This window comes from Rhinolophus sinicus, chromosome 11 (genome assembly GCF_057876585.1).
Source record: "Rhinolophus sinicus isolate RSI-liver-muscle chromosome 11, RSI-T2T, whole genome shotgun sequence".
NCBI lineage: Eukaryota > Metazoa > Chordata > Mammalia > Chiroptera > Rhinolophidae > Rhinolophus > Rhinolophus sinicus.
In genome coordinates this window covers 545,665-571,763 of record NC_142511.1, presented here as the reverse complement: position 1 = coordinate 571,763, position 26,099 = coordinate 545,665, and the positions used below count along the sequence as shown (strand labels likewise).

Genomic DNA, 26,099 nt, shown 5'->3' with positions numbered 1-26,099 from the left:
TCAACCCCATTACAAATGCCTGTCCCCGGGTAACAAAGAAGTCACACTTCTCAAAGCATTACCACCCCCCACCTCCCCTCGTGGCTCTCCAGCCCAGGCCCAAAGGTCGGCCAAGAGCTGCCGATGAGACTGTCTCGGACCCGTGGGCCTGGACCACGGTGAGGACACTGGGATCTCACCAGCCCCGCGTGTTATGTGCTCCTTTTGATGGTGGGATTGCTTCAGACAGAAGGCCGTTTTCATTCCCCCTTGGAACCGAGGGCGCGCCTTGAAAGCTTCCAGAGACCTCTGCACAGACACAGAGCTTCACAAGGAAATAGGGGCTGCAGTGCCCTTGAGGAAAGCTCTTGAAACAAAAGGGCACAGTGGCCCTGCTTCGTTCAGCCTGGGGGCCTGTCCTCGGTGAGCCCAGCCGACAGGTGGAGCAGCAGGGTCTCGCAGCCCGCCGGGCCGGCCCGGGCCAAGCAGCCTGCCAACCGGTCCGTCTGCCCACTGAAGGAGAGAAGGTGCCGTGGAGAAGGGGCTTCATTTTCCTGGGGAAATGGGACGTGCAGGGCCTGGGAGGTGTGGAGGCAATGCTGGGAAGTCATGTTTCAGCAACAGATGCAGGTGGAGAAGGGAGTGGAGGTGGCCACAGGCAGACCAGCTGGCACGCGTGTTGGAGGCTGTGCTGGGGGCTGCGTGTGCACCGTGTCCCTGTACAGCCCTCGCTGACGTGCCAGCTGCACCCCTGCGGAGCGGAGCCGGGTGGCCCTGTGGGCGCCTCCCCCAGCAGGCTGGCAGCTTTGCCTCAGACCTTCTTGCAAATACTTGCCAATAGCTCAGATGGGAAGATGATCTCTTAATGAAAAAGAAGGAAAGAAACATCCATCTAGAAATGGAAACTAGAATCTTGTGATATTACAGGCTGGGGGCAGCGGTGAGAAAGAAGCGCTTTGGGAAAAGGGTCAGGAAGAAGCAGGACAGATGGGCCTCATTTCTGAGAGGCGCCCCTTTCCCTGGCCCCTCTGCAATCGGGAGGTTTCCCAGGGACTTGTCAGGGAAGGGAACAGACAACGCAGCTGAATGCAGAGGGAAGCCGAGAGAGGTCGGTCTTTGGGCTGCTATTCAGCAAAGCAGACCAACACGTAGGAAGCGGCCGAGAGGAACAGGAGACCCAGGTGGGCACGTCTCCGGGGACACGCTCTCCTCCCGCTGCTCAGCCTGGGTGCTGGTCCAGCTGCCTGAGCCCCGGGCCACTCCCGCTTAGCTCTCCCAGGGTTGCTTCTCAGCAGCCCACACCCCTGGGCCTGGTTCCCTAACACAAGTGTCACTTGTGCCCCTTGCTCTGAATTTGCAAACCCAACGGCCCTTCCGCTAATCATCCCACCTCAACCCAAGCCTGCCTCACCAGGTCTCACGCGCAAAGGGCCTTCCTTCCCGCCAGCTCATCACCGGACGAAACCTCACACTCTTCTGAGAACCTCTGCTGAGGCCTTTTGCGTTCAACAGAACCAGCTTAACAGCAAAACTTTCACGCTGGTGTCTGAGGCACATCCTGAAAAACCTCAGAGGCCAGGTGGACGGCCCAGACCAGCAGTTCTCAGACTGGACACACACCAGAATCGCCTGGAGGCTTCCTCCTGGGCCCCAACCCCAGTTTCCGGGCCAGCAGGTCTTGGGTGGGACCTGAGACTCTGCGTCCTCAGGTCTGGGGACCACGACTTGCGAGCCTCTGGCCTAGACCACCCGAGTAATCCAGGGCAGAGGGTTGGGAGGCTGAAGACGGAGATGCCATCGCTGACAGAAAACCCCAAACAATGCCCTTCATTTCATGGGGACAGTCACCCCCTAGCTGAGCAGCAGTGCACCCGTTAGCTGGGCACCAGCCACACGCCAGGGGCCTCTGGTCTCTGTTCTGAGTGATCGGGAAACTGCCAACGCTAAATGAATGGGGTAACTGCAGTGCTGCAGTAATCATTATTATCATCATCATAATTAATGGGCCAATAAATCATCTTGACCAGAGGGATCAAAAGTCAGTGACAAACACAAAGGTCAATTACAGGATCGGCCAGGCTCTCATCCCTCTTGCCCCCCCCCGCCCCCCTCCTTAATGGGGGAGGAGGAAGAAGGGAATTTCGCAGCCATCTGGGAGAAAGCAGCAAGAATTTCTGGAATCCCTTATCTTCCTCTGCCAGCCCAAACACAGATCCTCAAGCAGCTCAGGAAGTCCAGGAACACACCCCGGGAGTGTGGGGACGGCGGCCTCTCCCACTTCACCTCCGCTGGGCCAGGAGCAGGCCTGGGCTGTGAGGAGGACACGGAGGGACTGGGGGCTGCCCAGGGGGCCGCTGCATGAGCGTGCGTTCTGCAGAAAGCAGGACGGAGCCAGGAAAAGTGCTCAGAGAAGGGTGAGGAGGAGCCTGGGAAGACGCCAGTCAGCCCGGCACAGGCCAGGCCAGGAGAGCCGGAGCCGTGCCTGCCACTAAGTCGGGGCCGCCCGCCCTGAGCGTGGTGGGTCCTGGGAAAGTGCGGTCGGCATGTGGGGCCAGGGAAACGCTAAGGGAAAATCAGACGGAGGCCAAGAGGAGAGCCGCTGCAAACGCCCCATACGGGCGGCTCCCGCTTCAGGTGGGGAACAACTGCCAGGTTCTGCCAGAGGGGTCCCAGCGCAGGCCCCCCCTCACTGAGCTCTCCAGGAAAGAGCAGAAGGAGGACCCCTCGCTGCGGGGAATGGACGCTGCTCGCCCCAGGGTCTCACCCCTCTTTTATTGCCCTCCTCAGCACCAGCATTTTTCCAATTCCTGAAGTTCTCAGGTCAAGAAAATGTGTTCAGAGAGGAGAAAGTTAGTGAGTGACCAACTGGGGAACAGGCATCTGAGGGGCCACCATGGGAAAGGGGGGTGAGGCAGATCCTGTAGGAAGGGCCAGAGGGCGGGTGCTGTAAAAGTCACATGATCCTTGTAATGCCACCTACAAAAAGTAAAGGTCACCAAATCTCAGTAGCTGCCAATTTACAGGCCTGGGTTTTAAACAGTGGGAAGCGCTGGAGGCCCACCCTCCAGGACCTGGGCCTGCCCTCCTCTCCGACCTCACTCAGGCCAGGTCACCACCCACGACACCCACATGCACTCACTTCCATTCTCATTCCTGCCCGTCCCGTCCCCGCGAGCCCTCAGCCACCAACCGGTCTCAGCGAGGCTGCTTCCTGGTCAGCTCTGAGGCTCTGCCCAGACGCCACCTGCTCCAGAGGGCTGCCCAGCCCACGGAAGTGGCCCACCGCCCCCCACCCCCACCACTCTGGGGTCCTTCACCCCGTGTCCTCACAGGACGTACCAGCAGCTGACATTACCTCAGTTATTACACAGCTGAACTGTGACTGGTCTTCCGCATGTGAACACAAGGTCCATGAGAAGAGATACTCGCCCACCCGTCCCCAGAGCCCAGAATGTGGTCAGAGACGGATACCTGGTGACGGATCAGAAATCTGACTATGCAACGGTGGGGTCTTTTGCACCTGAATTACAGAAAACTCACTTGCTTAAATAAGAATTAACAGACCACTGACAGAAATACCCCAGTTTATCTAGACTAAATCACAAGCAGAAGCTCTTGAGGGCCGTAAACTTTTTCCATGTTTCGACTAGATGGAGGCGGCCTCGACAGGGATGCCATTCCGGCTTTTCTACAGCGGCAGTTCTGGGACACGTTCTGCGTGTTCACAGTTAAAATGTTCAGCAGGAAAAGACCGTTCTGAGCCCTTCCGTCGTAAGGTAAAAAGACATGATAAAGACATCGCAGCACACATCCTATGATGCAAATCCAAACTGCACTTGTGGAAGATACTCACAGAACGTTAATACCACCCTAGCGCTCACAGCTGCAAGAAGGAAACGGGAATGTCTGTCACGGAGTCCGAGGACGCCCGTGATCGCGACGCTGTGTTCACCCACCTCCGGCGCTTTCCCCGAAGACTGACGGTAGCCAGCCCCTCACTCTCTCGTGCCCTAGCTGAAGTCGCTCTGGCAGTTCCCGGTGAGTGAGAGTTGGCCTTAGGCCGTGTGACAAACGTGAGTGCTGCCCTGCTCCCTGAAAAGCCCGTTTCAATAAAGCAAGTGGCCCAGGCCTCAGAGGGACGCGAACAAGGACACCATCGAGCTCTGGGACGCGGCCCGTGATCAGACTGCGCACGCCCAGCTGCAGCCACAGGAAAACAGGAGCCCAGCTCTCGCAATGAGTCGGAGGGACTGCATACTGAGCCCGCCCCCAGCAGGCCCCCAGCAGTTCCAAAGCACCACTGGCTTATGCACAGAGCACCTTTCTCTGGGACTCCCGCTGGCCAGAGCCCAGAGGCCCGTTCTGCTGAGGTCCAGGACCTGCGAGGCAGCCCGGCTCCCCCAGGCAGACAGGACAGTCTAGCTTGGTCCTGGCTTCGGGCTGCTGCTCGCTCTCCCACAGCAAGAACGGCACATCAGGGACGCTGACAACACGATGTCACACCACCACATTTATGTGGCCCTGGGAACACCTCCAAACGCTTTCTCATTTCCGATCAGCACATAGCTGCATGAGTGCAGCCGAATCGGGCCCAGGCACACAGCCTGGCATCAGCCCAGCACGTCACCTGGCAGCTCGGACCTTGGGGAGTTTCAAATCTCTGACGGCAGCAGCCAGGTGGGCGTGGGCCTGGACGCCGGCTGCAGCTGCACGGCCGGTCTGAACCTGACCCCACACGGCAGGAATGTGCCCTGTTGGCCAGTGACCTGTGCTTCCGCGAAATGTCCCCAGCGTCCTCTACTCCAGCGCCTTCACAGGTCTGTACACACCTCTGCAGAAAGGAGGGGCACACACAGGACCCCACACACCTGACACTCAGACTGCTCGACATCTGCGCCTACGCCATTTGGCAACATATGTATCAAAAGCCTTAGAATTCTACCCCCCTCAAATGCAACAATCCCACTGAATAATGTGTTCTGAGGGGATAATTCCGAATGTACCCAGTGCTGACGGAGAGCTGTGAGAAACTGGGAACAAGCTCAGTGTCACACAACAGGACTGCTTAAATCAATTATGCTACATCCACTTAATAGAATGTAAATATATTCAGCCATTAAGAACAATGCCGGAGGGAATTATTTAATGTCACCAAGTGATCTTATAAAGTATTAAGTGAAAAAGAAAGATTACAAAAGCTTCTCCACGGCAAGATCTCATTTTTGTTAAAAATATTCCATTTCTGCTAAAATTACAGCCTAGGAGGCAGATGCTAAAGGCTTTCCAGCGGCTACTTCTGGCCATGGGGTACTGGGAAGTCCTGTTTTCTTTTCTTCTTCTTTTTAAAAGCTTTTATACAATAAATGTGAATCAGGCTTTATATTAAAGAAAAGAGAAGTTATTATTTAAAAATAATTTGGTGCCCTGTGGGAACACGTCACAGGCCTTAAGCTCGTCTGTGGGGACGGTTCCTCATCTGAGAGCCAAGAGCCCAGGACGTGCGGGATGGCAGGGAACCAGCCAGACCTCAGCTCAGCGTGACTCGCTGAGGCCTTGAACGACAGAGCTGGACACACACGCACCCCGGCAGGGCTGCCCTATCTTGATGCTGTAATTACAAGGGCTCCCGTCTGCAAATACGAACATAAATCCACAGGTGGCAACGCAACCGGGAAAGCAGGAGGAGGAGGAGGAAGGACTTTGCTTTTCTGGCCCCCAGGCAGCAGCTGCTCATCACGCGCAGCCCTTCTGGGCTCCCGGGGGTGTGAGGAGCAGCCGAGAACCTCAGGGTCTCCTGGAAGGGGAGACAGGAGGTGGCAGCCAAGGTTCAGGACTAAAATCTGACTCCAGAGAAGGGAGGGGCTACGCATGCATTCTCTCCAGAATGTGCATGCATAGTTTTGTGTTGCCTTCGACCCCGAATCCTACGGCCACACAGCGTGCCCGTCTTCCCAAGAGGACGGTGTGGAAGAAGAAAGAAGAGCTTGGCACACACGTCACACGCGCCAGGTCGGCACCAGCAGCGTCAGGCACACTGATGACGTGACATGATGCTGAGAAGGGCGTCACCTGTCTGCTCGTCCTCTGCGAAACACACAGTCCCACTCTGGGCAGGAGAAAAGCAGCCAACAAACCGCACCCGAGGCTCAGTCTACACGACGATGGGTGCCCGTCAGAGTGGTCAGGTCACCTGGGAAACCACCACAGGCCGGGGAGGGATTGTGCGTCATGTGGTGTGTTACACAGGCCCCGGCAACAGCCAAGCACAGCTGTGCAAAGGGTGGGTTTGGGTAGCAAGAACGTATCAGCCTGGCTTCATCAATTGTAACAAATGTGCCACAGCAGTGAGACGTCAAGAAGGGGGAAAGGGGTGTGGGCTGAACAGAACTCTCTGTCTACCTTAGCGACAACTCTGTCAGTCCAACACGTCTTTTAAAAAGGTTATTTTTCTGGGTCGGCCAGATGGCTCAGTAGGTTACAGCGCGAGCTCTCAACAACAAGGTCACCGGTTCAATTCCCGCATGGGATGGTGGGCTGTGCCCCCTACAACTAAAGATTGAAAACGGTGACTGGACTTGGAGCTGAGCTGCGCCCTCCACAACTAGATTGAAGGACAATGACTTGGAGCTGATGGGCTCTGGAGAAACACACTGTCCCCCAATATTCCCCAATAAAATTTAGAAAGAAAAAAAAAGCTTATTTTTCTAAAAATAAAAAATTTTAAAAAAGGAAGAAACTCAGTTTGGCCATAGAATTGTGCAATGATGGACATGACAGGCACAGAGCAGCCAGGCTGGGGAGGCCCCTGCCAGCCCCGAGAACTGCGTGTTTCATTCCCAGGCGATGGGGACTTGCTGAAGGTTTTAGAGCAGAGGGGTGACTGGCCTCATGCTGCCCAGGAGCAGTGACCAGGCTGGGAGGAGCCCTCCAGCTCTGTGAGGTCGGAGGGACCCACGTCACGTGCATACAGGGCCCTGTGTGCAGGGGCGAGGGAGCCGGATTCTTAGCTGAGTGCCCAGCCGTGCATTAAATGCAGGGGTGTCTGGGAAAGGATCTAAGTGAAAATCATAAATCAGTATGAGCTCTTTCAATAAACAATCTGGCTACTGACGCCCTCCTGGTCCCCTCAGCAGGGCACAGTTGTTTAGTTTAAAGGCAGCCAAAGTCTTACTTAAACTAAGTGTCATCCTGCTAAACAAAGACCAGATGTGCAAGCCAACGCAGAGGTCGGATCCAGTTTGAAGAAAGGATTTCTGTGACAGAGAAACCTGGGTGGGGGGGGGATATCAGAAGGCGGCAGGTGCTGAGGACAAAGGACAAGGGGCCCTGGCTCGGTGGGTCCCGGGCAGGAAAGGCAGAGCCTGGCCTGGAGCCACGCGAGCGTCCTGCTCGGCCGTCCCATCCGTCATTCCTTCAGGAACCCGGCCAGGAGAACCCACTGTGTATTGTGCCCTCCAAGTCCGTGCTTAGAAGGCTGCCCAGCCCCACGGCCCAAGTGGGAGGGAATCTCTGGGTGGCGACAACCCGGCCCAAAGCAGGCCTGGCCTAGGCTCCAGGACTGAACCCAGCCGACGTGACCCACCCTTGTGGCCTCAGTGCCGTATGCCTGCTGCTCAGTAAGGAGCCGTTCTCTACACCATCCAAAGGAGGCCCTTTCTGGAGGCTCGGAGCCTGTCTTCTGTCTGTTATCCTCGACGACATGATAAATGCAGAAACAGGTCTCTAGAGGGAAGCTTCCAGAAGGGAAGAAAGTCCAAAGACTCGTGAGGATAGCTGAGGACACAGACTTGGGCCACACTGAGAAGGGGGAGCTTCCCAGGCATGGAGGCCCCAGGCCATGCAGGGCACTGAGCACAGGAGGCCTGGGACCCCACGGGACCCCACGTGCCTTGCCCAGAGCTCAGACTCCAGCCTGGAGGTGACAACCCACCCCCAAACGGCCCAAAGCAGACGCCGTCAGACACATGAGCCAGGCAGCAGCGTGGTGGTGGGCAGCGGGGCCGGGGGACAGGCCGAGGGTGCACTGCAGTCTGCAGGGCCACGCGGAGGATGACATGGGCCTCCCCAGGTAGGAACAGCGACACACACCTGAGAAACTCTTAGGAGCAAAACCCGTAAGGTGACTGATGTGGGGCCGCTGAGGGAGGCGTCTACGGCACCTCGAGGTCCCCAGCTTACGTCCCCACAAGGACACGACACCCTTCAGTGAGACAAGGAGCCATCAGAAGAAAAACACAGGGCCCAGGGTTCCGAGCCGGCAGGAGGCCGTGGAAATGATGAATTCGGTTCCCGACGTAACGAACTCAAGGTACCTTTGGGACATCCAAAGGGGGTGTCTCCCAGGGTACGCCAGCCTCAGACTCTACATGAAGTTTATGAAAATCAAGTGCCGGCCTTATTTACATCCAGTGCTGGCAGCCTTCCCAGACTGGAGGCAGGCACCATCGGGGACACAGATGCCGCTGCCCGGGCAGCCGTCGGCATGTTCTTGGGGCTCTCTGAGCCAGGGGCAAGCAGACCACAGCCCTGCGTGGGCTCCGTCCCAGCTGCGAGCTCTGGACTGAACCCCAGATATCGCTTGCCAGCTCTGTGACCTACGCCAAGTTACTGAACTGTCTGTGCCACAATTTCCTCATCTGTGAAATGGGGTGACATTCATACCACATGGATCAGGTGACATGAAGCCCTGTGCACAGAGCCCGCGATGGATGACCAGCCCGCGAACCCACAAGCCTCCATCTTCAGCTCAGAGTGCACAGGGGAGCGAAAGGCAAGCAGGGCCCCCCACCCCACCCCAGACGGTGAGCCAGCTTCTCCTGGGCTTCCGTCTGCACCGCCCACCCACTGCCCTCGCACAGCAGCAGCCACACAAAGGGCTGGCAGAGCACAATGACGCACTACAGATAAGAACTGTGACCCTTCTCGTCACTCTGCTGATCGGGGCTAGGCCAGCACTGCCCTGGCCAGGCTGGGAGGCCTGCGTCCGGAGTCCACCGAGCACCCAGGAGCCCGAAGGCCTCCCCCACCACCGTCCTGCCCAGCGTTAGCCCCGCCCCCCCAACATCAAAGGGCAGAGTGGGAACAGTCCTTTCCACGGAATCGCAGGCCCTTGTTCTTCACAACCGTAACTGCAGCCAAAACAGCTTTGAAAGGGAGAGAAGAAAAGAAAACAGCAGCCCGACCTCGCAGTGAATTGGGGGGTTGGAGGAAACCGCACCCCGAGTTCTTGCCGTTAATGCTGGCCAGTGCAAACAAGCGACTGGACAGCAGCCCAAACAGCTTGCTGGCCAGTTAACTTCATCTCTGATCTAATGAGCTGCTCGTTGGAAGCAGGTCACAGGGCCACACGGCTGATTCTTCTCAGGACAGAGCCCGGCCAGCAGTGTCCTCACGGTCCACCTGACCCCCCACCCCGCCCTCCAAACGCGCGCCCTGGAGCAGCTCCCTCACGAGGGCATGTGCCATGCTCAGCACACAGCTGCTTCTGCTCACTCTGCTGCGTGGACCAGTGGGAAAGCGATGGTGGGAATGGACTGAGCTCCCAGAGTGCCCTGCACGGCTTCCCCAGCCGAAGAAAACCTGTGGAAATCCCACACTTGCTCTTAAAAACGCAAGTCCACCTTGCTCACATCACAGTAAACGGCTTTACTTTTTTAACGTCTTGAGTAATTAACAGCCAACTGTCAAACCTTTTTTACTAAAGTCTTTGAACAGAAAGACTCTTCTCTGTCCCGTGCACACGTGCTCCAGGCATCAGCGCGAGGAGCAGGTCAGGGCCCGGCGACGACTGCACCCTCCAGCCATCACATCCATTCCAACCGGGGCCCTTCACCAAGGGCGACACCAAGTCAGAACAGCTTCCCTGCAGCGCGGGCCACGGCCCTGGGGTTTTCCAAGGGGCAGCAGCTAAGAGCCTGCATCCGGCCCAGCACAGCCGTGGCCCCACTAAGCCCCACGCCCACGCAGCCCCCCCAGCCCCCCAGCAGACTCCACCCCGCGCAGCCTCCTCCCGCCCACGCCCGCGCCGCACTCACCCGGATCCGACGCATGGCAGCCACGATCTCCAGTCTGCTGTTGGGCCGCGGCACGTCCAGGCTCCCGACGTACTGCAGGGGAAGCAAACGCCGGGTCAGAGGCGTAGTGAGGGGCCTCGTCAGCGTGTAAGCGCTGCGAGGGCCTTTGGAGGTCACTCAGGTCATCTCCCCATTTCACAGAGGGGCATGACCAACAGCCAAAAGGTGTGTTGTAGGGGACCGATTTCTAACTTTATTTGTAAAAACCGACTGAAGGAGGTTAGTTACTGCTTCCGCCCCATGTTCTGAAGCAGAGGCGCGGCCAGCACGCGTGTAACCCCGCAGGCCGCGACCCGGAGGCCCGGGTTCCCATCTCCCACCCCTTCCCTGCAGGACACCTGCCTTTCTTTGTGTCAGTCTCCTCATCTGTAAAGCGGGGCTTCAGTAAAGACCAAATGAGTCGGGCTATGAGGCTCTTAGACAAATGTGCCTTGAGCACAGTAAAATACTAAAAAAAAAATTTTTTTTTTAATTAACAGCAGCTCATTCAGTTAGCCCTAGATAGCAGAGGGAACACACTTGAATGAGCTCCTAATTGGATGAAAGGAATGGACTGCTTGTAATTTATTTAAAAATTTAACCTGATTCTATTTTTATTTTAAAAACCAAATAACGCAAGTTAATGTTTAGCGTATCAGGACTTCCTCACTGCAGGTTATTCAGGTAATGTGGAAACATGCAGAGCAAAAGGACACAGCGGCCACTGTCACACTGCCGTCCGTCTCCGTGTGCTGACAGACCTATGTGCTCACAGACACCGCGGTGTTTATGTTACGTGGAAAGGCCCATCGTATTCACATCGTCTTACAGCCCGGCTTTTACTTTAGACACCTTCTGAAAGCTCGGGCACCTTTCTCCCCACGCTCCCAGCTCTGTCACATGCCACGATGGCCCCCACTGAACAACACGCACCCTACGTCACGAGCACAGCCCTCCTCCAAGCAGCTCTCCAGGCTGGGTTCCTGCTGCAGGGCTGCTGGGTCAGAAGTCTAGACTCGCCCCTCAGCGGGATGGGGCAAGACACGCGGAGGCCAGCCGCACGCGGCAGCGCCACCCCTCCCACACAGACCCCTGGGGCCACCTCTCCTCTCCAGCCCAGGGGCACCCTGACCTTCAGCGCCCCAGCACCCATGCAAGAGCACACTAATCAGGGCTGAGAAGAGGGCGGCTGTCTGTGCAGGACGCCCATTTCCTGTGCTCAACGGAAACAGCAGGTTCTTCCTGAAATCTGGACCAGGACTGGCCCCAGTGAGCAGGGCTTCAAAACCTAAACAGTGCACAACAAGTCCCCGAGTATGGGCCCACCGCTTGTGCCAAACACGGGGAACGTGGTTCCGAGCGGCCGGGTCCAGGCCCACGCAGGAGCCTCACCAGGACGGCCGGGCCGCGTGCCTGCTGGGGAAGCACCTGGGCACTCGCTCAGGTAAGCGAGGCTGCTAGATCGATCTACGAGTGTGGCAGACTGAACTGTGGAGCCCTGCGGCATGTCACCGTGTCAGGGGCCTGCACAGCCAGGAATGATGCGAGGCCCGGCTTGTGACCGCCCAACCTCCAAGGCCCTGCAGCCAGGGCGGTCCGCACACGCCTGCCCTGGAAGCTGCTCGCCGAAGGTTGCTGCCCTGAGCCCGTGCAGGAGGGACTGACTTGGCTCACGTCCCCTCGGCCATCGTGTGAGCAGCAGGACGTCACGACCGAGCCAGGTCACCATGACAGGGGAGCCTGGGGGCTGGACAGTCCTCCCACACGATCCCTGCCACCTCGGGAAACGGCCTGCTTCCAGGAGACCCCAGCTGCCCAGACCGGACCCACCCCTCCTGCCCCCCCGCCCGGCGGGGCTCTCCGTCCTCAGGACAAGTGCCGCTGGACTGAGACCCCCAAGCAGTCAGCAAACATGGGTGCGGGGCACCGGGGACAGAAGCAACACAGGAGAGGAGGCGGCCTGGCTTTGGACAGGTGTCCTAGTGAGAGCCAACTCTGCATGGGAAGGTCACCCGAGGACGTCCATCGCCTGCACCCTGTGGGGCCTCCTTCTCTCCGTCAGCTGCACCTTCACACACATGCACACGCAGTGCACACGTGTGACTCACCTCCCCCCACAGAGCACGCACACGGCCGCCCTGCACACTCACTCATCACACACTCGCGTCCTCCTTCTCAGTCATGGGAAGGAAATCACAAGCCTGCCCCTGAGAGTGAGTCTGGAGCAGGTGACCCAGTGGCACTGCGGTGGCACCTTAGGGTCTTTCGAAGACACTGAGAGGAGCGGAGTGGGGCTCAGGTCTGCGTCGCCACCCAGCGCCAACCCCCCAGACTGACGGCGTGAGTCAGAGAGCAGACCAGTGCCAGGAGCTGGGCAGGGTGGGAAAGCCTACTGCTCAGGGCCAGCCAGACGGCACGGCGGGGGGTGTGCGTGTGAGTGTGTGTGAGTGTGTGTATGTGTGTATGTGTGTGTGAGTGTGTGAGTGCGTGTGTGAGTATGTGTGTGTGTGTGAGTGTGAGTGTGTGTGAGTGTGTGAATGTGTGAGTGTGTGTGTGTCTGTGTGAGTGTGTGTATGTGCATGTGTGTATGCATGCGTGTGTATCTGTGTGTATCTCTGTGTGTGTGAGTGTGAGTGTGTGAGTGTGAGTGTGTGTGAGTGTGTGAGCGAGCGTGTGTGTATGTGTATGTGTGTGTGTGAGTGTATGTGTATGTGTGAGTGTGAGTGTGTGTGTATGTGTGTGTGAATGTGTGTGTGTCTGTGTGAGTGTATGTATGTGCATGTGTGTATGCATGCGTGTGTATCTGTGTGTATCTCTGTGTGTGTGAGTGTGAGTGTGTGAGTGTGTGTATGTGTGTGTATGCATGCGTGTGTATCTGTGTGTGTGTGTGTGTGTGTGTGTGTGTGTACACACTGGGGGTACGTGTCTAACCCGCCACAAGAGCATCTCTATAACCAACTGTCACCACCTGCATGACGAGCTTCAGTCCCTCTCGAGGCTCCATCTTGAGCCAGAGGAAGCGTAAGGCAGCCTGAGACCAGAGCCAGGGCTGCACGGTGGCCCATCACCCACGACTTCACTGGTCACGCGAGCCTGGGATGGCACCTCCCACTCCCAGTCCTGAACCTCGTCTACCTGCTGGGCTTCTGTCACCTCCCACAGGGACCAGGCAAAGCCAGCACCCTGCCTGCAAAGGCTGATGCCCGGGCCGGTGACCCTTTCTGCCTCCTCTGCAGGCCCCTGGCTGGGCTCCGGCTCAGCTCCTGGGGAAGGGAGGTGCCACTTCCACACAACAGACACTCTGCCGTCTCCCCTCCACTCCAGGCCCGCTCCAAACCAGCCTCCCCAGGAGGCCAGGGTCACCTCTTTCCAGTGTTGGCCCCTCTCCTAAGACGTGCCATGCTTGCTGTCAGCGCTCTGGAGATGACAATCAAAGCCCCCAGCGTGGCCAGCACAGCCCGCAGGCCAGCTGCAGCTTGCCCCAGCAGCCTCTCTGTCATGCAGAAGGTCCTGGGACACAGCACGTCCCCTCCCTGCGCCTGGAGTACCGCTCCTCACACCCTCTCTGCAGTCCCCCAGCTTCTGCAACCCTGCAGCTCTCTGCCTCCCCTCTCCAGCCTCCCGCTGCCCCCAGGGAAGCTGAGATGCTGTAACACGCTCAGCGCTCCCTCGTGGCACATACGTGGCTAAGCACATGATGCATTGTTTCCTGACTGACCGGACCTCATACAGGTGCAGGCACAGGAGACCCTCCACACACCTGACTGCACTCTTCCACGACCAAACACATGTCCATCCCAAGTGCTTGTGGGACAGGCCCACTCTGGGGAAGGGCACGGGGGCCTCAGTGCTGGGTCCTGCCTGTGTGCGGGCCACACCACCCCCCCCCATAGTCCTCAGTGACTCTAAACTCACCTGACTCGCCCAGCCACCTGCCTGGACCTAAGCCAGATGCCCTGACACTGGCACCTCCAATTTCTGGCTTACCCAGAACTGACGGCACAGCCACCTCCCTGTCGTGGACTTGTAACCGCCCACCGTTCTACTCTGTAAGAACTCGGAGAGGGGGTTCCGCCACCTGCAGTGTCCCTGCTGTGACATATGGCAGGGCGTCCACTCAGAACACCCACACACAGCTTGAGGGGGGCAGGGGAAGCAGTTTAAAGCTGTCAGGCCTGCTGCTTTTTCATCAGCACCTAGAAAGCAAACCCAGAAGGACGGAGCGGCTGTGCTGGGCGGTCAGGACGTGACCCTGTCTGGTCAGTTTTATCTGTGGCTTCATCTTCCAGATAAGAGGCGCTCACAGCCAAGAGGTTCCCGGAGGATTCCAGGCATTCCGGCGGTTTCTGGACAACCCCAGCCTCCTGGGGCCTTGAAAACCTCACGAGGCTCTGCATGTGCCTCTCTCACCTGGTGCCTGGGCATTCACTCCTGAAGACAGTGCTAAAGTGACCTGTGCTGTCTCCTGATGCAGAGCTCACAACACGAAGCGGCGGGCAGCAGCCTGACAATCACCAGTGTCATCAACCTGTCAGACTGCCTGCCACCGCCGCCCTCAGGGAAGTCCCTTCACTTACAGGATTTCTGTCAAATGTGTCCAGAGACCAGAAAAAAGCTTATGTACGAATCACAACCAAATGCATCTGAGAAGTCGGACAAACCGTGTCATCAGACTTGACCTGCATCAAACAGCAAACGTGAAGCCTGGAAGATGCAAAACTGCTCGGCAGCATGTGCGCCACACGCGAGTGGCCTGGGACACGAACTGTGGTGCTCAGTTAACACCAGTGTCACTTTGGGCTCCCTGATGACACACGCGCCACACTGAGGCAAGAGGCCAGTGACGGGCCACTGGGAGGGAACGTGGGCTGTGTCCTCGCCACGGCTTTCCTTGGCCCTAACAGCCTCTGGAAGACAAAGGCTATTAACTGAAATGGCAGAAACCCTGAAGGCGCTGGAGAGGCACCTGAGAGGCACCTGAGCAGGCAGAGACTGGCGGGGACGCAGCCCAGAAACACAGGGCTGCAGCCAGTGAGACGTGTGTTTGCCCAGCGCAGCCCCCACCCTCAAGCCAGCTGGCGCTCGAGAGCGAATGGCTCACTCAGCCGGCCTGGGGGGCGACACGAGAGGCTGGGCAGCCGAGGAACGTGAAAGTGAAGCAGAAACCAGCACAACAGGCTGTCACACGGGGCGCCCCCGCTGTCCACCCGCCCAGGCCCGGGGAACGCCCCAAAGTGCACAAGTGCAGGTGGCTCCTGGGAGTCCACACAAGGGGCAGCTGCCTGCCCCCCAAAGGCAGACCAGACACGAAAGCAGGACCTGTCTCTTCAGTAGAGGACAGCAGACTCATGTGGGGCTGTCACCTCCCCACCAGGGCTTGCTGAGTGCACGCAGCCATCTGAAGGTGCCCCCACAGGGTCCCTTCCCAGCATTCCCTGGGTCTGCACTAGGCTCTCCTCCCTCACGTGTCACCAACTGCCTCCCCAGCAGTGGGGGCTCCTGGGGGCTGGGACCTTGCCCGGCTCCTTTCTGTCCTCTCAGCCCTCAGAACAGCGCCGGTCACAGTGCTGATTAAATGAGGGCGAATGCACCACCGAGGCTAAGGGACCCGAGCCAGGACGCAGTCAGTGTCTGGACAGCAGCTCTTCCTGCAGAAGCCGCCCCTGGGCACAGTGCAGCGTTCCTCTGAGCAGGACTCTGAGCTGGGCCAACGCTCTCGCCTCATTCAGCATCAAACAAGCAGCATTAACTGCAGCGGCCACCGCAGCCCAGGTTCTAGGCCACTCACTCGGCTAAGTGCCCTGGGGGAGGGGAAGGACAAATGGTGCCCAGGCCCCCCCTGCCCACGGCTGAGGGCCCCTGGGGTCCCGGGGCTGAGGTGTGCGGGAGGGGCCATGGGGACGCAGGACGGCCTGTGACATTTAGCAGTGTCCTCACCCCGCCGGCCCCACCCTCTCTACACACATATACACACTCACACACACACTACACACACACATTCACACACACACATTCACACACAACACGCACACTCAGACACACCAGAAAAGCTTCCCAGATGCTTGGAAAGCAGCTGCACACCCGTCTCTGTGTGTCTGTCGTCTAAGGAACGAGACGCTTCCCTGTCTTCCTCCCCGGCCGCTCCAAACAGCAGTGCTCCTGAGGCCATCGGATGCGACGGCGTGACTACTGATTGCGCTCCGTGAGGTCACAGAGCCCTCCCTGCTCCTCAGTGCTCAGGGCGGGCGCCAGGTTCTCGTGCTGACTTGTCTTTATGCTAACACCATGCACGTCTGTGAAGGGACAGAGGGCGGACAGAGGGGCAGTGGACGCGTGCGCAGGCTGTCCCCACGCGGACGGTGGGCCTGGCCGGTGCTCCTGCCTGCGATGACCTGGAGAGACTGCCAGGCTTCCGGGGCGTTCACAGCCCCTTCGCGCGTCTCTCCAGCCCTGGGTTCCTGGTTGTCCCACAGGCGACGGTGTCATTACGTGTAGCTCTGGTCAGTGTTTCTCGTGGCTTCTCACTGCACCTTAGGCTCCCCCTTCCCTGGTTTTTCCCGGGGAGAAGCAGCCTGCTGGCCACACCAGCATCCCTGCCAGGATGCGGCCGTGAACTGTCCCACACCTGCGCCTGTGATGCAGGCCAGAGGTCCGACCCGGGCCGGGGCGTTCATTCTGGAGTGGGGAGTCGAGAGGGCAGAACGTGTGTTCAAAAAATACCAAGAAGCGAAAAGACAACCCACAGGATGGGAAAACACATTCACAAGTCACATCTGATAAGGGACTTTCATCCGGAATATAACTCTTACGGCTCAATAAGAGACAAACCCAAGTAAGCAATGGGCAAAAGCAACAAGTATCATTTCTCCAAAGACGACACATCAGGCCCTCAAATAACGTCATTTCTTTGTAGCATTGGTGAGATCCCTTAGGAACTTAACTCTGTTTATGTCGATTAATCTACAGTGAAACTGGTGTCTTTCGATGTCCTTTCACCTAAAGTCACAGAACCTATGAAGGATGTTAAGTGAGGGTGTACTGTGCACAGACGGCAGTAAGTGCAGGGAGCGAGTCCCGCTCATCAGTCATCAGGGAAACCCAAGTCGCCATGAGATACACTCCACGCCCACTGGGAGGCTAAAATAAAACAGACAATAACTAGTGTTGAGCAGGATACAGACACTGGAATCTGCACGTTACTGTAGGAAATAGTGCGATGCTTTGGGAAAGTCTGTCAGGTTCTCACCAAGTTAAGCAGCGTTACCATACGACCCAGCAGCTCCGTGGCTGGAGCAGTTCTCACGCAGGCGCGTGGCCACACAGAAATCTGCATGTGAACGTTTGCAGCCGCATTACGCAGAAAAGCCAAAACATGGAAACAACGCAACTGTCCCTCTGGATGGACGGATAAAGCAAAGGGCATATCCAGACAGTGTGACGGTGTTTGTCAGTGCAAAGTAACGACGTGCTACGATAGGGACGAACCTGGAAAATACTACGCTAAGCGAAGGAAGCCAGTCACAAAAAGCCACACGTTATGTTTCCACTTATTGGAAACGTCCAGAACAGGCACAGCCATAGACACAGACAGTGCGTTCGTGGATCCAGGGATTCGAGGGGACCCAGTGGTCACGGCCGCACAGCTGCACGCACAGCAGTGCACTAACAACCACAGCTGCACACACCTGACGGGAATCCCATGGTGTGCGAGTTAGATCGCAGCAGAGCTGTTACTGCTCCTGAAATAACTGTCCCCTTTGGTCTGCCGTGGACAGACAGGGCAAGTGGCTCCAAGCTGAGCTGTGATGAGCTTCTAACACGCTGCCCTTGGGTCAGCGACGAGCCCGGGCACCGGCCGAGCTGCTCAGACCTCCCTTCTGTGCCCTTCTGCTGCTGGCTGACGTCTGATGCTGGCGTTCGTCACATAACAAATCCCTGGGGAAGTGAGACGTAGCTACTGAATTTTAACTCTAGTTCTATAAGACACATTTCCGTCCCCTCAAGGATCTGAGTTTTTTCTTCGTTGTAAGAGCACAGAAACCCACTTCATACTCCCTCCCACTCTCTAATGCAGCAAAGTGAGCCAGACGCTCAGGGAACAGGCAGTGTCTGCAGCATGCTGCCCCTTCCAGAGCAGACAGTCCAGACACCGCCCGACTGCAACGGCCTGGGCCACCCCACAGAGACAGTACCGACCGTCCAGGCAGGGATATATTTTTAAAGACGCAGCAAGAAAAAAACAAACGGTAAAACAATACATTATACATTTTCCAACTTAAAAATTCCAACATTCAAAGACTATGACTGAAAGGGAAAAAAGAGCAGGTCACATCATGGGGGATTAAACTAAGGAAACCGACTTTCAGGGCTGAAAAACCACAAAGCGGACCGTGTCACCTGACACCCTCCAGGCTTAGACCTGAAATTATAATGTCTTCCCTAAGTCCCGCCACGAGGTCAACCAGCTGCGCTTACATACCAGCGCTGACAGGTCACCACCTCAGATGACAGCTCTGTTAGGAGCATCTCCCTGAAGGAAGAAAACTGGTCTCCACGAGGAGTCAGACTCGACTCTCCTCAAGGAGCCTCTCGTTGCCGCAGCCCCAGGCCTTCCCTTCTCATCTTTGCAGCGCAGACAACGCTATGGAGAAACTTCATTCTTCTCCCCAGAGAGGCATCTCAAGTGCCCCCGCCAGGCCAAGTGTCACCGTGAGGGCCCTGGCTCAGGCACAAGGACAGGCAGATTAAAAAAGGGGACGCGCAGAGGAGCCAAGCAAATGAGCGGGAGAAGGGACAGAGCTGAGAGACAGCAGGGGGCGCCCCCAGGCAGGGACTCAGCCCAGAGCAGCAGCGGGTTCCAGACCCGCAGGTGGGGACGCGAGCCTGTCTCCTTGGCTCAGACACCAGGCTGCACTGTGTGCAGCAGTCACAACAGATACCGGCTCCTTCCTTCCCACACAAGTCAGGAAAATAACACGATACACACTGTGTGTCCGACGGGGCACATGATGCTGACACAGACCGGTTGTTAACCGGACTAGCGGAGGCCAAGTCTGTCTCTGGTGACCTGTCAGCTCTCCCATGTGGCCGCTCCTGTCCTTTCCAGGTCCCCTGTGCCCACCCCTCCCCCCGTGTGGCCCACCCCTCCGTCCCCACCAGGACTGCCCTGTCCTGGGTTCCACGCCCTCAGCTCTCTCCATCCCACACAACTGATCAATCAGACAACTAGCCGTGTTGGGACAACAGTGGCAGCAAACGTCCTCATTCGCCAGCCCGGCCATGACACACTTGGCATGACAGCCCCTCATGGAGACCCAGCACTCAGAGGCTGGTCACCAGGCAGCACGTCCCAGCACAGAGCGTCAGGTCACCAGAGTGACACCTGGACACAGAGATACCTTCCAGTCTCAACAAGGAAGCTTCCATCTGTTCTGCCCGAGGGCAGGGGACGGCCCTGTGCAGTCAGAGGCTGGGGGCGCAGACTGAGGGGCAGCAGCGGGACAGAGGAAGACGCCCAGCCTGGGAGGGTGAAAAGACGGTGCCTGCAGCCGGCTCCACGCCTGCCTCTCCTCTCAGCTCCCTCTTAGCCCGTTCTCACACCACACGTGGAGTCACTAGCAGGGCTGAGTTTATGTCTGTCTGATCCCTACACTAGTCAATGTCCCCTACATTAGTCAACTAGCCTGCAGTAACTGGGGACCTGCTCATTGTCGCCGCTGTGCTGGGTCAAGGTGAGCCTATGACACAGGTGTCCTGACTTCCAAGCCAATCTCTAAAGCTAACAGAGTGACAGAGTCAAACGAAGCGGCCGGCAGGCCCAGTCCCAGCCCTGCCACTTTGAAGCTGCTCTATACACGTGGGCCGGCTGGCCAGCCTCCTCGTCACCTGGGAGAGGGGACCATGTGGGACAGTGCACTGCATTTCATCAGCTTTCTTTATGAAAAATGACAGAGCGCTTTCTATTTGCCAAAACTCAGGGAGGCGAGAAGAAGAGACGAGACGAGATGGCGAGAGGGAAAATGGTGAGGCCGCCCGCGCCTTCTCCTCAGAGCGGGGTTTGGGAGCCGCTGCCTGGAGCACAGGCCGGGGGGAGAAGCTGGAGGGGGGGGGCAGGCTGGTGTCTGGGGCACGAGGAAATGCTTTAGGACACAGAGTAAGACTGCGCCCCACCTGCCTAACAACTGAACCTCAAGTCGCACCGTTTGCCGCCCGTCCTGAGACACGTCAAGGGTTCTTATTCATCTGTCAAGGATTTTCTTAAAGAGAAATTGGTATTTCAATAAAGACTTTCGTGGAGAGGGGGGAAAGTCGCGTTGCACACCACAGAGCTACACAAGCGGTGCGCTGGACACCCTCATCCGTCCACACGGGCAGCCTGCTCCGGCTCTCTGCTCACACTCGAGGCCGTCCCACTGTCCCCGTGCGTCCCCACAGCAGCACCCGCCCCTCCTCAGCACTGCAGTCTGCTGAGCCCCTGTAGCCACACGCTGCTCATGTCCATTGAATGAACGTCTGTGAGCCCCTGACAGACTCGTCTGGTCTTGTCCTGGGGGGAGACAGGGGGGCTCCCACACAGACACCTCTGGTCCCGGCCACCTCATCCCTGCAGTTCTGGGAGCTTCAGAGACATGGACACAGGGAGGATGGGGCCAAAGCCAGGGCAGGACAAGGGGCAGCCACTGGGCAAAATGCGGTGGCATGTCCTGAGCCAGGGCCCCTCCATGACGCCGCCTTCTCCAGCGGCTCACCTGCCATAGCCATGTGGAGCCTTGGGTGCAGGAAGCAGGAGCCAGGGTGGGAGGGGGGAGGGCCCGCCAGAAGCGTCTTTAGAAGTGGTCGGGATGACCGGCCGCCCCGTCTGCCTCGAGCTGTCCTGTGTTTCTCCTGAGAGGTCCGTGTCCTGGGCGAACCCCGTGCTGGCTGGTTGCCGGGTGGTGTCCCCTCCCTGCACCCGAGTCTCACTGGTGACCTGACCCACGGTGGTGCTGCAGGCGCTGGCAGCTGTGGCGCTAAGCACAAGCTCTCTCACAGTCGTAGGAAAGGAAAGAAGGAGCAGGTGCTGGGAGAGCAAGAGCAGCCCCTGGGGACGTCTCCCAGGCTCGGCCCCATCCTGATGGGTTACAGGGACGCCCTCTGCAAACTGGCGCTCAGCCATGCCAGGCTCTGCCTCCGTCATCCGCCCAGGATGGATCAGGGCCCAGTGGACAAAATACTGCTTGAGAGCACAATGCAATTATTAATAACCGCACATTAATATCAGCGTGTGTATTTCTGTATAGATTCCAAGAACTGTAACCCCATCCAGCACCACAGAGCCTTATCCTCTGGGGCCACTCTTCCCACATTTGAAGCCAAACCAAAGGAAAACCACGCAGCCGTCATCAGCACTGCCCCACTGCCCACCAGGAGGGCACACTGACCTCTCCAGGCTTCAGCCTCCCAAGTGTAAGCGCAGCTGTTCTTCCTGCCGTCTGAGGGGTCTGCCAGGCTCAAACCAGTGGTTGGACATGAACGTATATTGAAAAAACACAAAGCCCTACAGGGACACGAGGTGACTGCTGTAATAGGACACGTGGCCCCAGAGTGCAGGACAATGGGACAGGCTGGGGATGGTCTTCGGACACCACCTGGCCCCTGGAAAGGGACAGAGGTGGTTCTCAGGAGGCCAGGGCAAGTCTGTCACAGAGAAGCATCACCAGACTGGGAGCCGGCACCTCCAGGGGCTCGGGGCAGCGGGCGGAGCACAAAGGGTCTCGATTTCAGCACCACCACATGTGGCTGTGGGGTGTCGGGGACGCCCCAATCCTCGCTGATCCTCAGTGTCCTCTGCAGAACAGACGTGAATCTAAGTGGCGGGTGTGGTGTGGAAGGTCAGCAGGACGACACGTGTGGGGCAGAGCGGGCACCATCACTGAGTGGAGGGTGGACGCTTCCTGTGGAGAAGGGCTGGGAAGTCGCAGGAACGTCAGGCAGCGTGGCTTCCTAGCCTGCCTGGTCCTGCAGCCCTGCCACCCGCATGGTGGATGCAAGGGGACACAAGGGGACGCTGACCCACTGCCACCGGCAGAGCCGGCCACTTGCCAGTGCTTTCCCCTGTGGAATGACAGCCTTCATCCCAGGTCTGTGAGACTCTGAGACGTGGCAGGACCCCAAGGCCAATGTCCATTCCGCCTGAGCAGTTGCCACCACTTTCCACCTCCCTCGTGACATCCTGTGAGTTCCGGCCAATGGATGTGAATGGAAGTGATGTCCACGACCTCCACGCCTGCTATGAAAAGTCCCACAGGAAACCCTTGCTGCCTGTCTCATCTCCGGATGAATGGGGACCCTGGGGTGAGGGGGGGGACGAGATCCCAGAAAAGGTCTGGGTCCCCAAGTGATGGCCTAGAACCAGCCCCCTTCCCACTTGCCCAGGTAAGGAGCCGCCACGCCGACCTCTGCAGGTGGGGAAAGGAAGGTGCCCACGGAGAGAGCAGTGGGACAGCGCGAGACGGGCCAGCCCGGCCGAGCCCAGGCCCCTGCTGGCCGACCCCCTCAGGAGCCATGAGGCGCGGGGTCCCAAACGTCCCAGTGTGGAGCTGTGGTGGGGGTGGGTCAAGGCGCCACCATGACCTGCAAACATCAAGGAAGGCCCGTCCGCTTGGCTGGGTGCACAGGCTTCCCCGCTGGACTCAGCACTGGGCTCCGCCCCAGCCTCAGGTCACAGCTGTGTGGTGCTGACCACACGGCCCAGCAGTCCCCTCGTGGGACCTGTGGCTCCCAGCGACACCATCGTCACAGCACTAACTGGGGCTGTAGGAATGTTTCCACTTGCCGTCTAGCAGCTTTCACCAGACTCTCCCATCTCGGGACCCTGGGTGGTAGGACGTGCCTAAGTCACATCCCATAACACGACATAACCCATAATGGCAGTCAGACACACACTGGGGGCTCAACGTCAAACAGGCTTTGAGCACATTTTTAAAAAAATGTTTAGAGTGCCCACTTCAAGAGAAAGCCAATTTACAACGTTCCATCTCTGGGACAAATTTCGGTAACATGCAGAAATCGAGTGACTGGTAGCCCCCCAAATGCACAGAGTCCGTGCAGGGTGAGGCCTATGCCATTCCAGAAAGCAGGTCTGCCCGTCTGTCACTGCTGGTCTTGAAATTCAGCCGTCCTCCCTGAGTTTCCACAGAGGTCACAAGGGGCCCAGCCACCCTCACGCTGTCAGGCAGATCCCCAGATGGTGATGGGAACTGCCAAGCTGCAAAGTAAACAGGTCTCTGCCAGCTCCCTGCACAGACCTGCCCGTCCCCTTGGGAAATGGACAAGGCTTTTGCTTCTCAGAGTCCAAAGTAAACGCCAGTTCTGCAAACAGAACAGGTGTCCCCCACCAAGACCATATCCACAAATTCAGGGCGATCACACCAGCTGTCCCTGTCCTCCGGTGCTGGAAACCTTCCAGAACAAGGAAGAAATGCATCTTCCCACGACTCCAAGAGCCTGTCTTCCCCTTGCTGTAGATGAAAGTCAAACACCTTTGCAGATACCCAGCACGCATGCTGTCCTTGGGGGGTTGCAGCCTGACGGCACGGCCGGCCCATCACTCAGCCGGCAGCCGCGACCACCGCGGAGATAAAAACAGAAGGCACGCCTGTCACCTAGGAGCTACGAGCACACATCACCCACAGGTATGCGCCTCAACAAGGCCTGGGATGCAAGCAAGAGGGACGTGCTCCTGAGTCGGCCAGCGCAGCCAGAGAGGCTTGCAGGACACAGAACACGAGGGGATGCAGACAGAGGGCTCGGCATGGCCCACAGGCCAGTCACATGCTGCGGCCTCACGCCCGGATCTAAGGGTTTTGCGCAGCTCTGGGCAGGTTCGTGTGGCAGCCTCATGCATTATGGACTGAGGGCAAGACACGAGACCAGTGAGAGGTAAGAAGGACCAGGACCAGAGCAGTAGAGCTGGGGACAGGATGGCGGGACATCAGAGGCGGGAGGGGCAGGCCTTGGAAGGTCACGAGATGCAGCCAGTCAGGGAGGGAGAGCACTGAGGATGGGCCCTGGGATGCCGTCAGCCTTCCTTTGACCTTTAACCGACTGCATCTCCCCTTTTTAACCCCCACCCCTTACACCGTCTCTGCTTTGAGACCTGTTATCCGTCCCCTCTATCTGTGCTCGCCATGACTCACTGCTCAGCTGTGTAATTTAGCACAAATGCTGTCGTGATGGCTGTCATCTGTGTTATCCCATTTAATTGAATTCCTACGGTGTCCTTTTGAACTGAATTCATTTTCTCTCCCTTTTAGACTAGGTACAGTTTTGTGGAAATGTCTTGTCTGCCTTCCCTCCTCCCAGGCCAGCTCCTCTCGCACCGAGTTCATGGGGCAGGAACTAGACCTGCCAGGGTCCTGGCACTCGGTGAATGCCACTTATTCTCCCGGCCACAGAAATAATAACAACAGTCTATAAATACCTTGGCTTCCTGTAGTAGCGAGGAATTAACCGCACTGCAATTAAGGAGACACTGAGCAAACACTTAGCCAGGACTTCTCAGCGCAGACAGCAAGATTAAGACACTCGGTACCAGTTCCAACATATTTTTGGGTGCTGTTTTACATGACAGTGCAATAAAATGCTAAAGGCCACCCAGTGCCACAGCAGAACGTTAACGGGTCCCTCGAGAGCTAAAACCAAGTAGATTCATCTATCCCATAAAAGAGATAGAAGAATATGTATCAGTAATTCCTACCGTTGCCAGATCATGAAAGGAGAGAGCATTCTGCATCTGGTTCATGTAAAACATCCCACTGTTAGAACCATGAACCAGCAGCACAGCCCGACCCCGCGTGCAGACTGTTGGAGAAGACGGCACATGGTCTCTGGGGTCAGGCAGTGGCGAGCAAGAGGCAGGAAACCCACTGGCCTGGTTTCCATCAAGAACGGGTGGGACAATGAGAGGGTGGCTGCGGGCTCGGCTGTGACGCAGCGCTCGGGAGGTGGAAAGGCCTGCGGTGCATGTTAGAAGGCGACCAGGGCAGGGCACCGCAGGAAGCCCCGCCTCGCCCTTGCTGTCAGAATTCAGTTCCGAGAGTCTAACTTCAGACAGAAAGGACACAGACTAAGTTGGCAACTGACACAGAACGCTCACAGCCGGAGAAGCTTCCAGGCAAACGGCCGCTGGAGAACGAGCTCAGGCGGAACTACAGCGATGGGCCCCAAAATCGCGGCCAACACGTGACCCCTGATACCTGGTTCACTCCCATCACCAGCTCCTGTCGATACCAAAGTTTCAAGTAGGCGCCAAGTCAAAGGAGCCACAAAGGAAGAGACGAGAACGCCTGCGGCTCAGAGAAAACCACCGGAGCCAACAGTAAACTGGGCACGTTTAGGTGAAGCCAGAACCTTGGCAAGAAGCAAGCTGGGCTTTTGGGAAGCAGGTCTGTGCACTGGTGACGGCCCAGGCCCCGGACGTGGGAGGCCATCACGGCTACAGCCCGAAGAGCTTGGTGTGGGGACCGCGGCCTGGGAGGCTCCCGGCTCCCCTTCTGTTACCGGCAGAGGCTGTGTTTCCCCGAAAGTAGGACCGGGTCTTATATTAATTGTTGCTCCAAAAGACGCATTAGGGCTTATTTTCAGGGGATGTCTTATTTTTTCATGTACAACAATCTACATTTATTCTAATACAGTCATGTCATCTTCTTCTGAAACATCGTCATAACGTACCAAATGCGTCCGTCTGGCTGACGATCTTAACTGGGGCTTATTTTCGGGGAAACACAGTATGTGACCCCACCGCCAGCTTCCGAGCACGTGACCAGGACTTCCCAGCTGCCTTAAGGAGCTGACAGGAAGCGGAGCAACGGTTCGTGCTATTACTGGAGTCACGGTAACGACGCCTTGTCTCATCGGAGGACTGTCCAAAGCAGGCCTCCCCGTTCCACGACACCTGAGGCTCAGGGACGGACCTACATGTCCTTGACTTCCTCTCTACCAAGGTCACCGCTCCTCTGACCTGAGCAGGCAGACGGAGCCGAGCCCCCACCCCAGGCTCCCCACCCAGGAGCCGGTCCCCCACCCCGA

General features: G+C 57.6%; 1 protein-coding gene across 7 annotated transcripts in view; it reads right to left on the bottom strand.

Moving 5' to 3' along the window:
* LOC109435251 (carboxyl-terminal PDZ ligand of neuronal nitric oxide synthase protein) overlaps positions 1-26,099 on the bottom strand; it is a 113,880-nt gene that overhangs the window by 65,386 nt on the left and 22,395 nt on the right. For 5 of the 7 annotated variants that reach the window (XR_012492939.2, XM_088801531.1, XM_088801533.1 and 2 more), the window contains exon 2: positions 10,014-10,085. The exons of the other annotated variants lie outside the window; for them this stretch is intronic. Coding sequence is in view for 4 of the 5 variants with exons in the window: in XM_088801531.1 (XP_088657657.1) it covers positions 10,014-10,085 (72 nt within the window). In the remaining variant the exon portion in view is untranslated. The remainder of the gene's footprint in view (positions 1-10,013; positions 10,086-26,099) is intronic. 7 annotated transcript variants of the gene reach the window in all.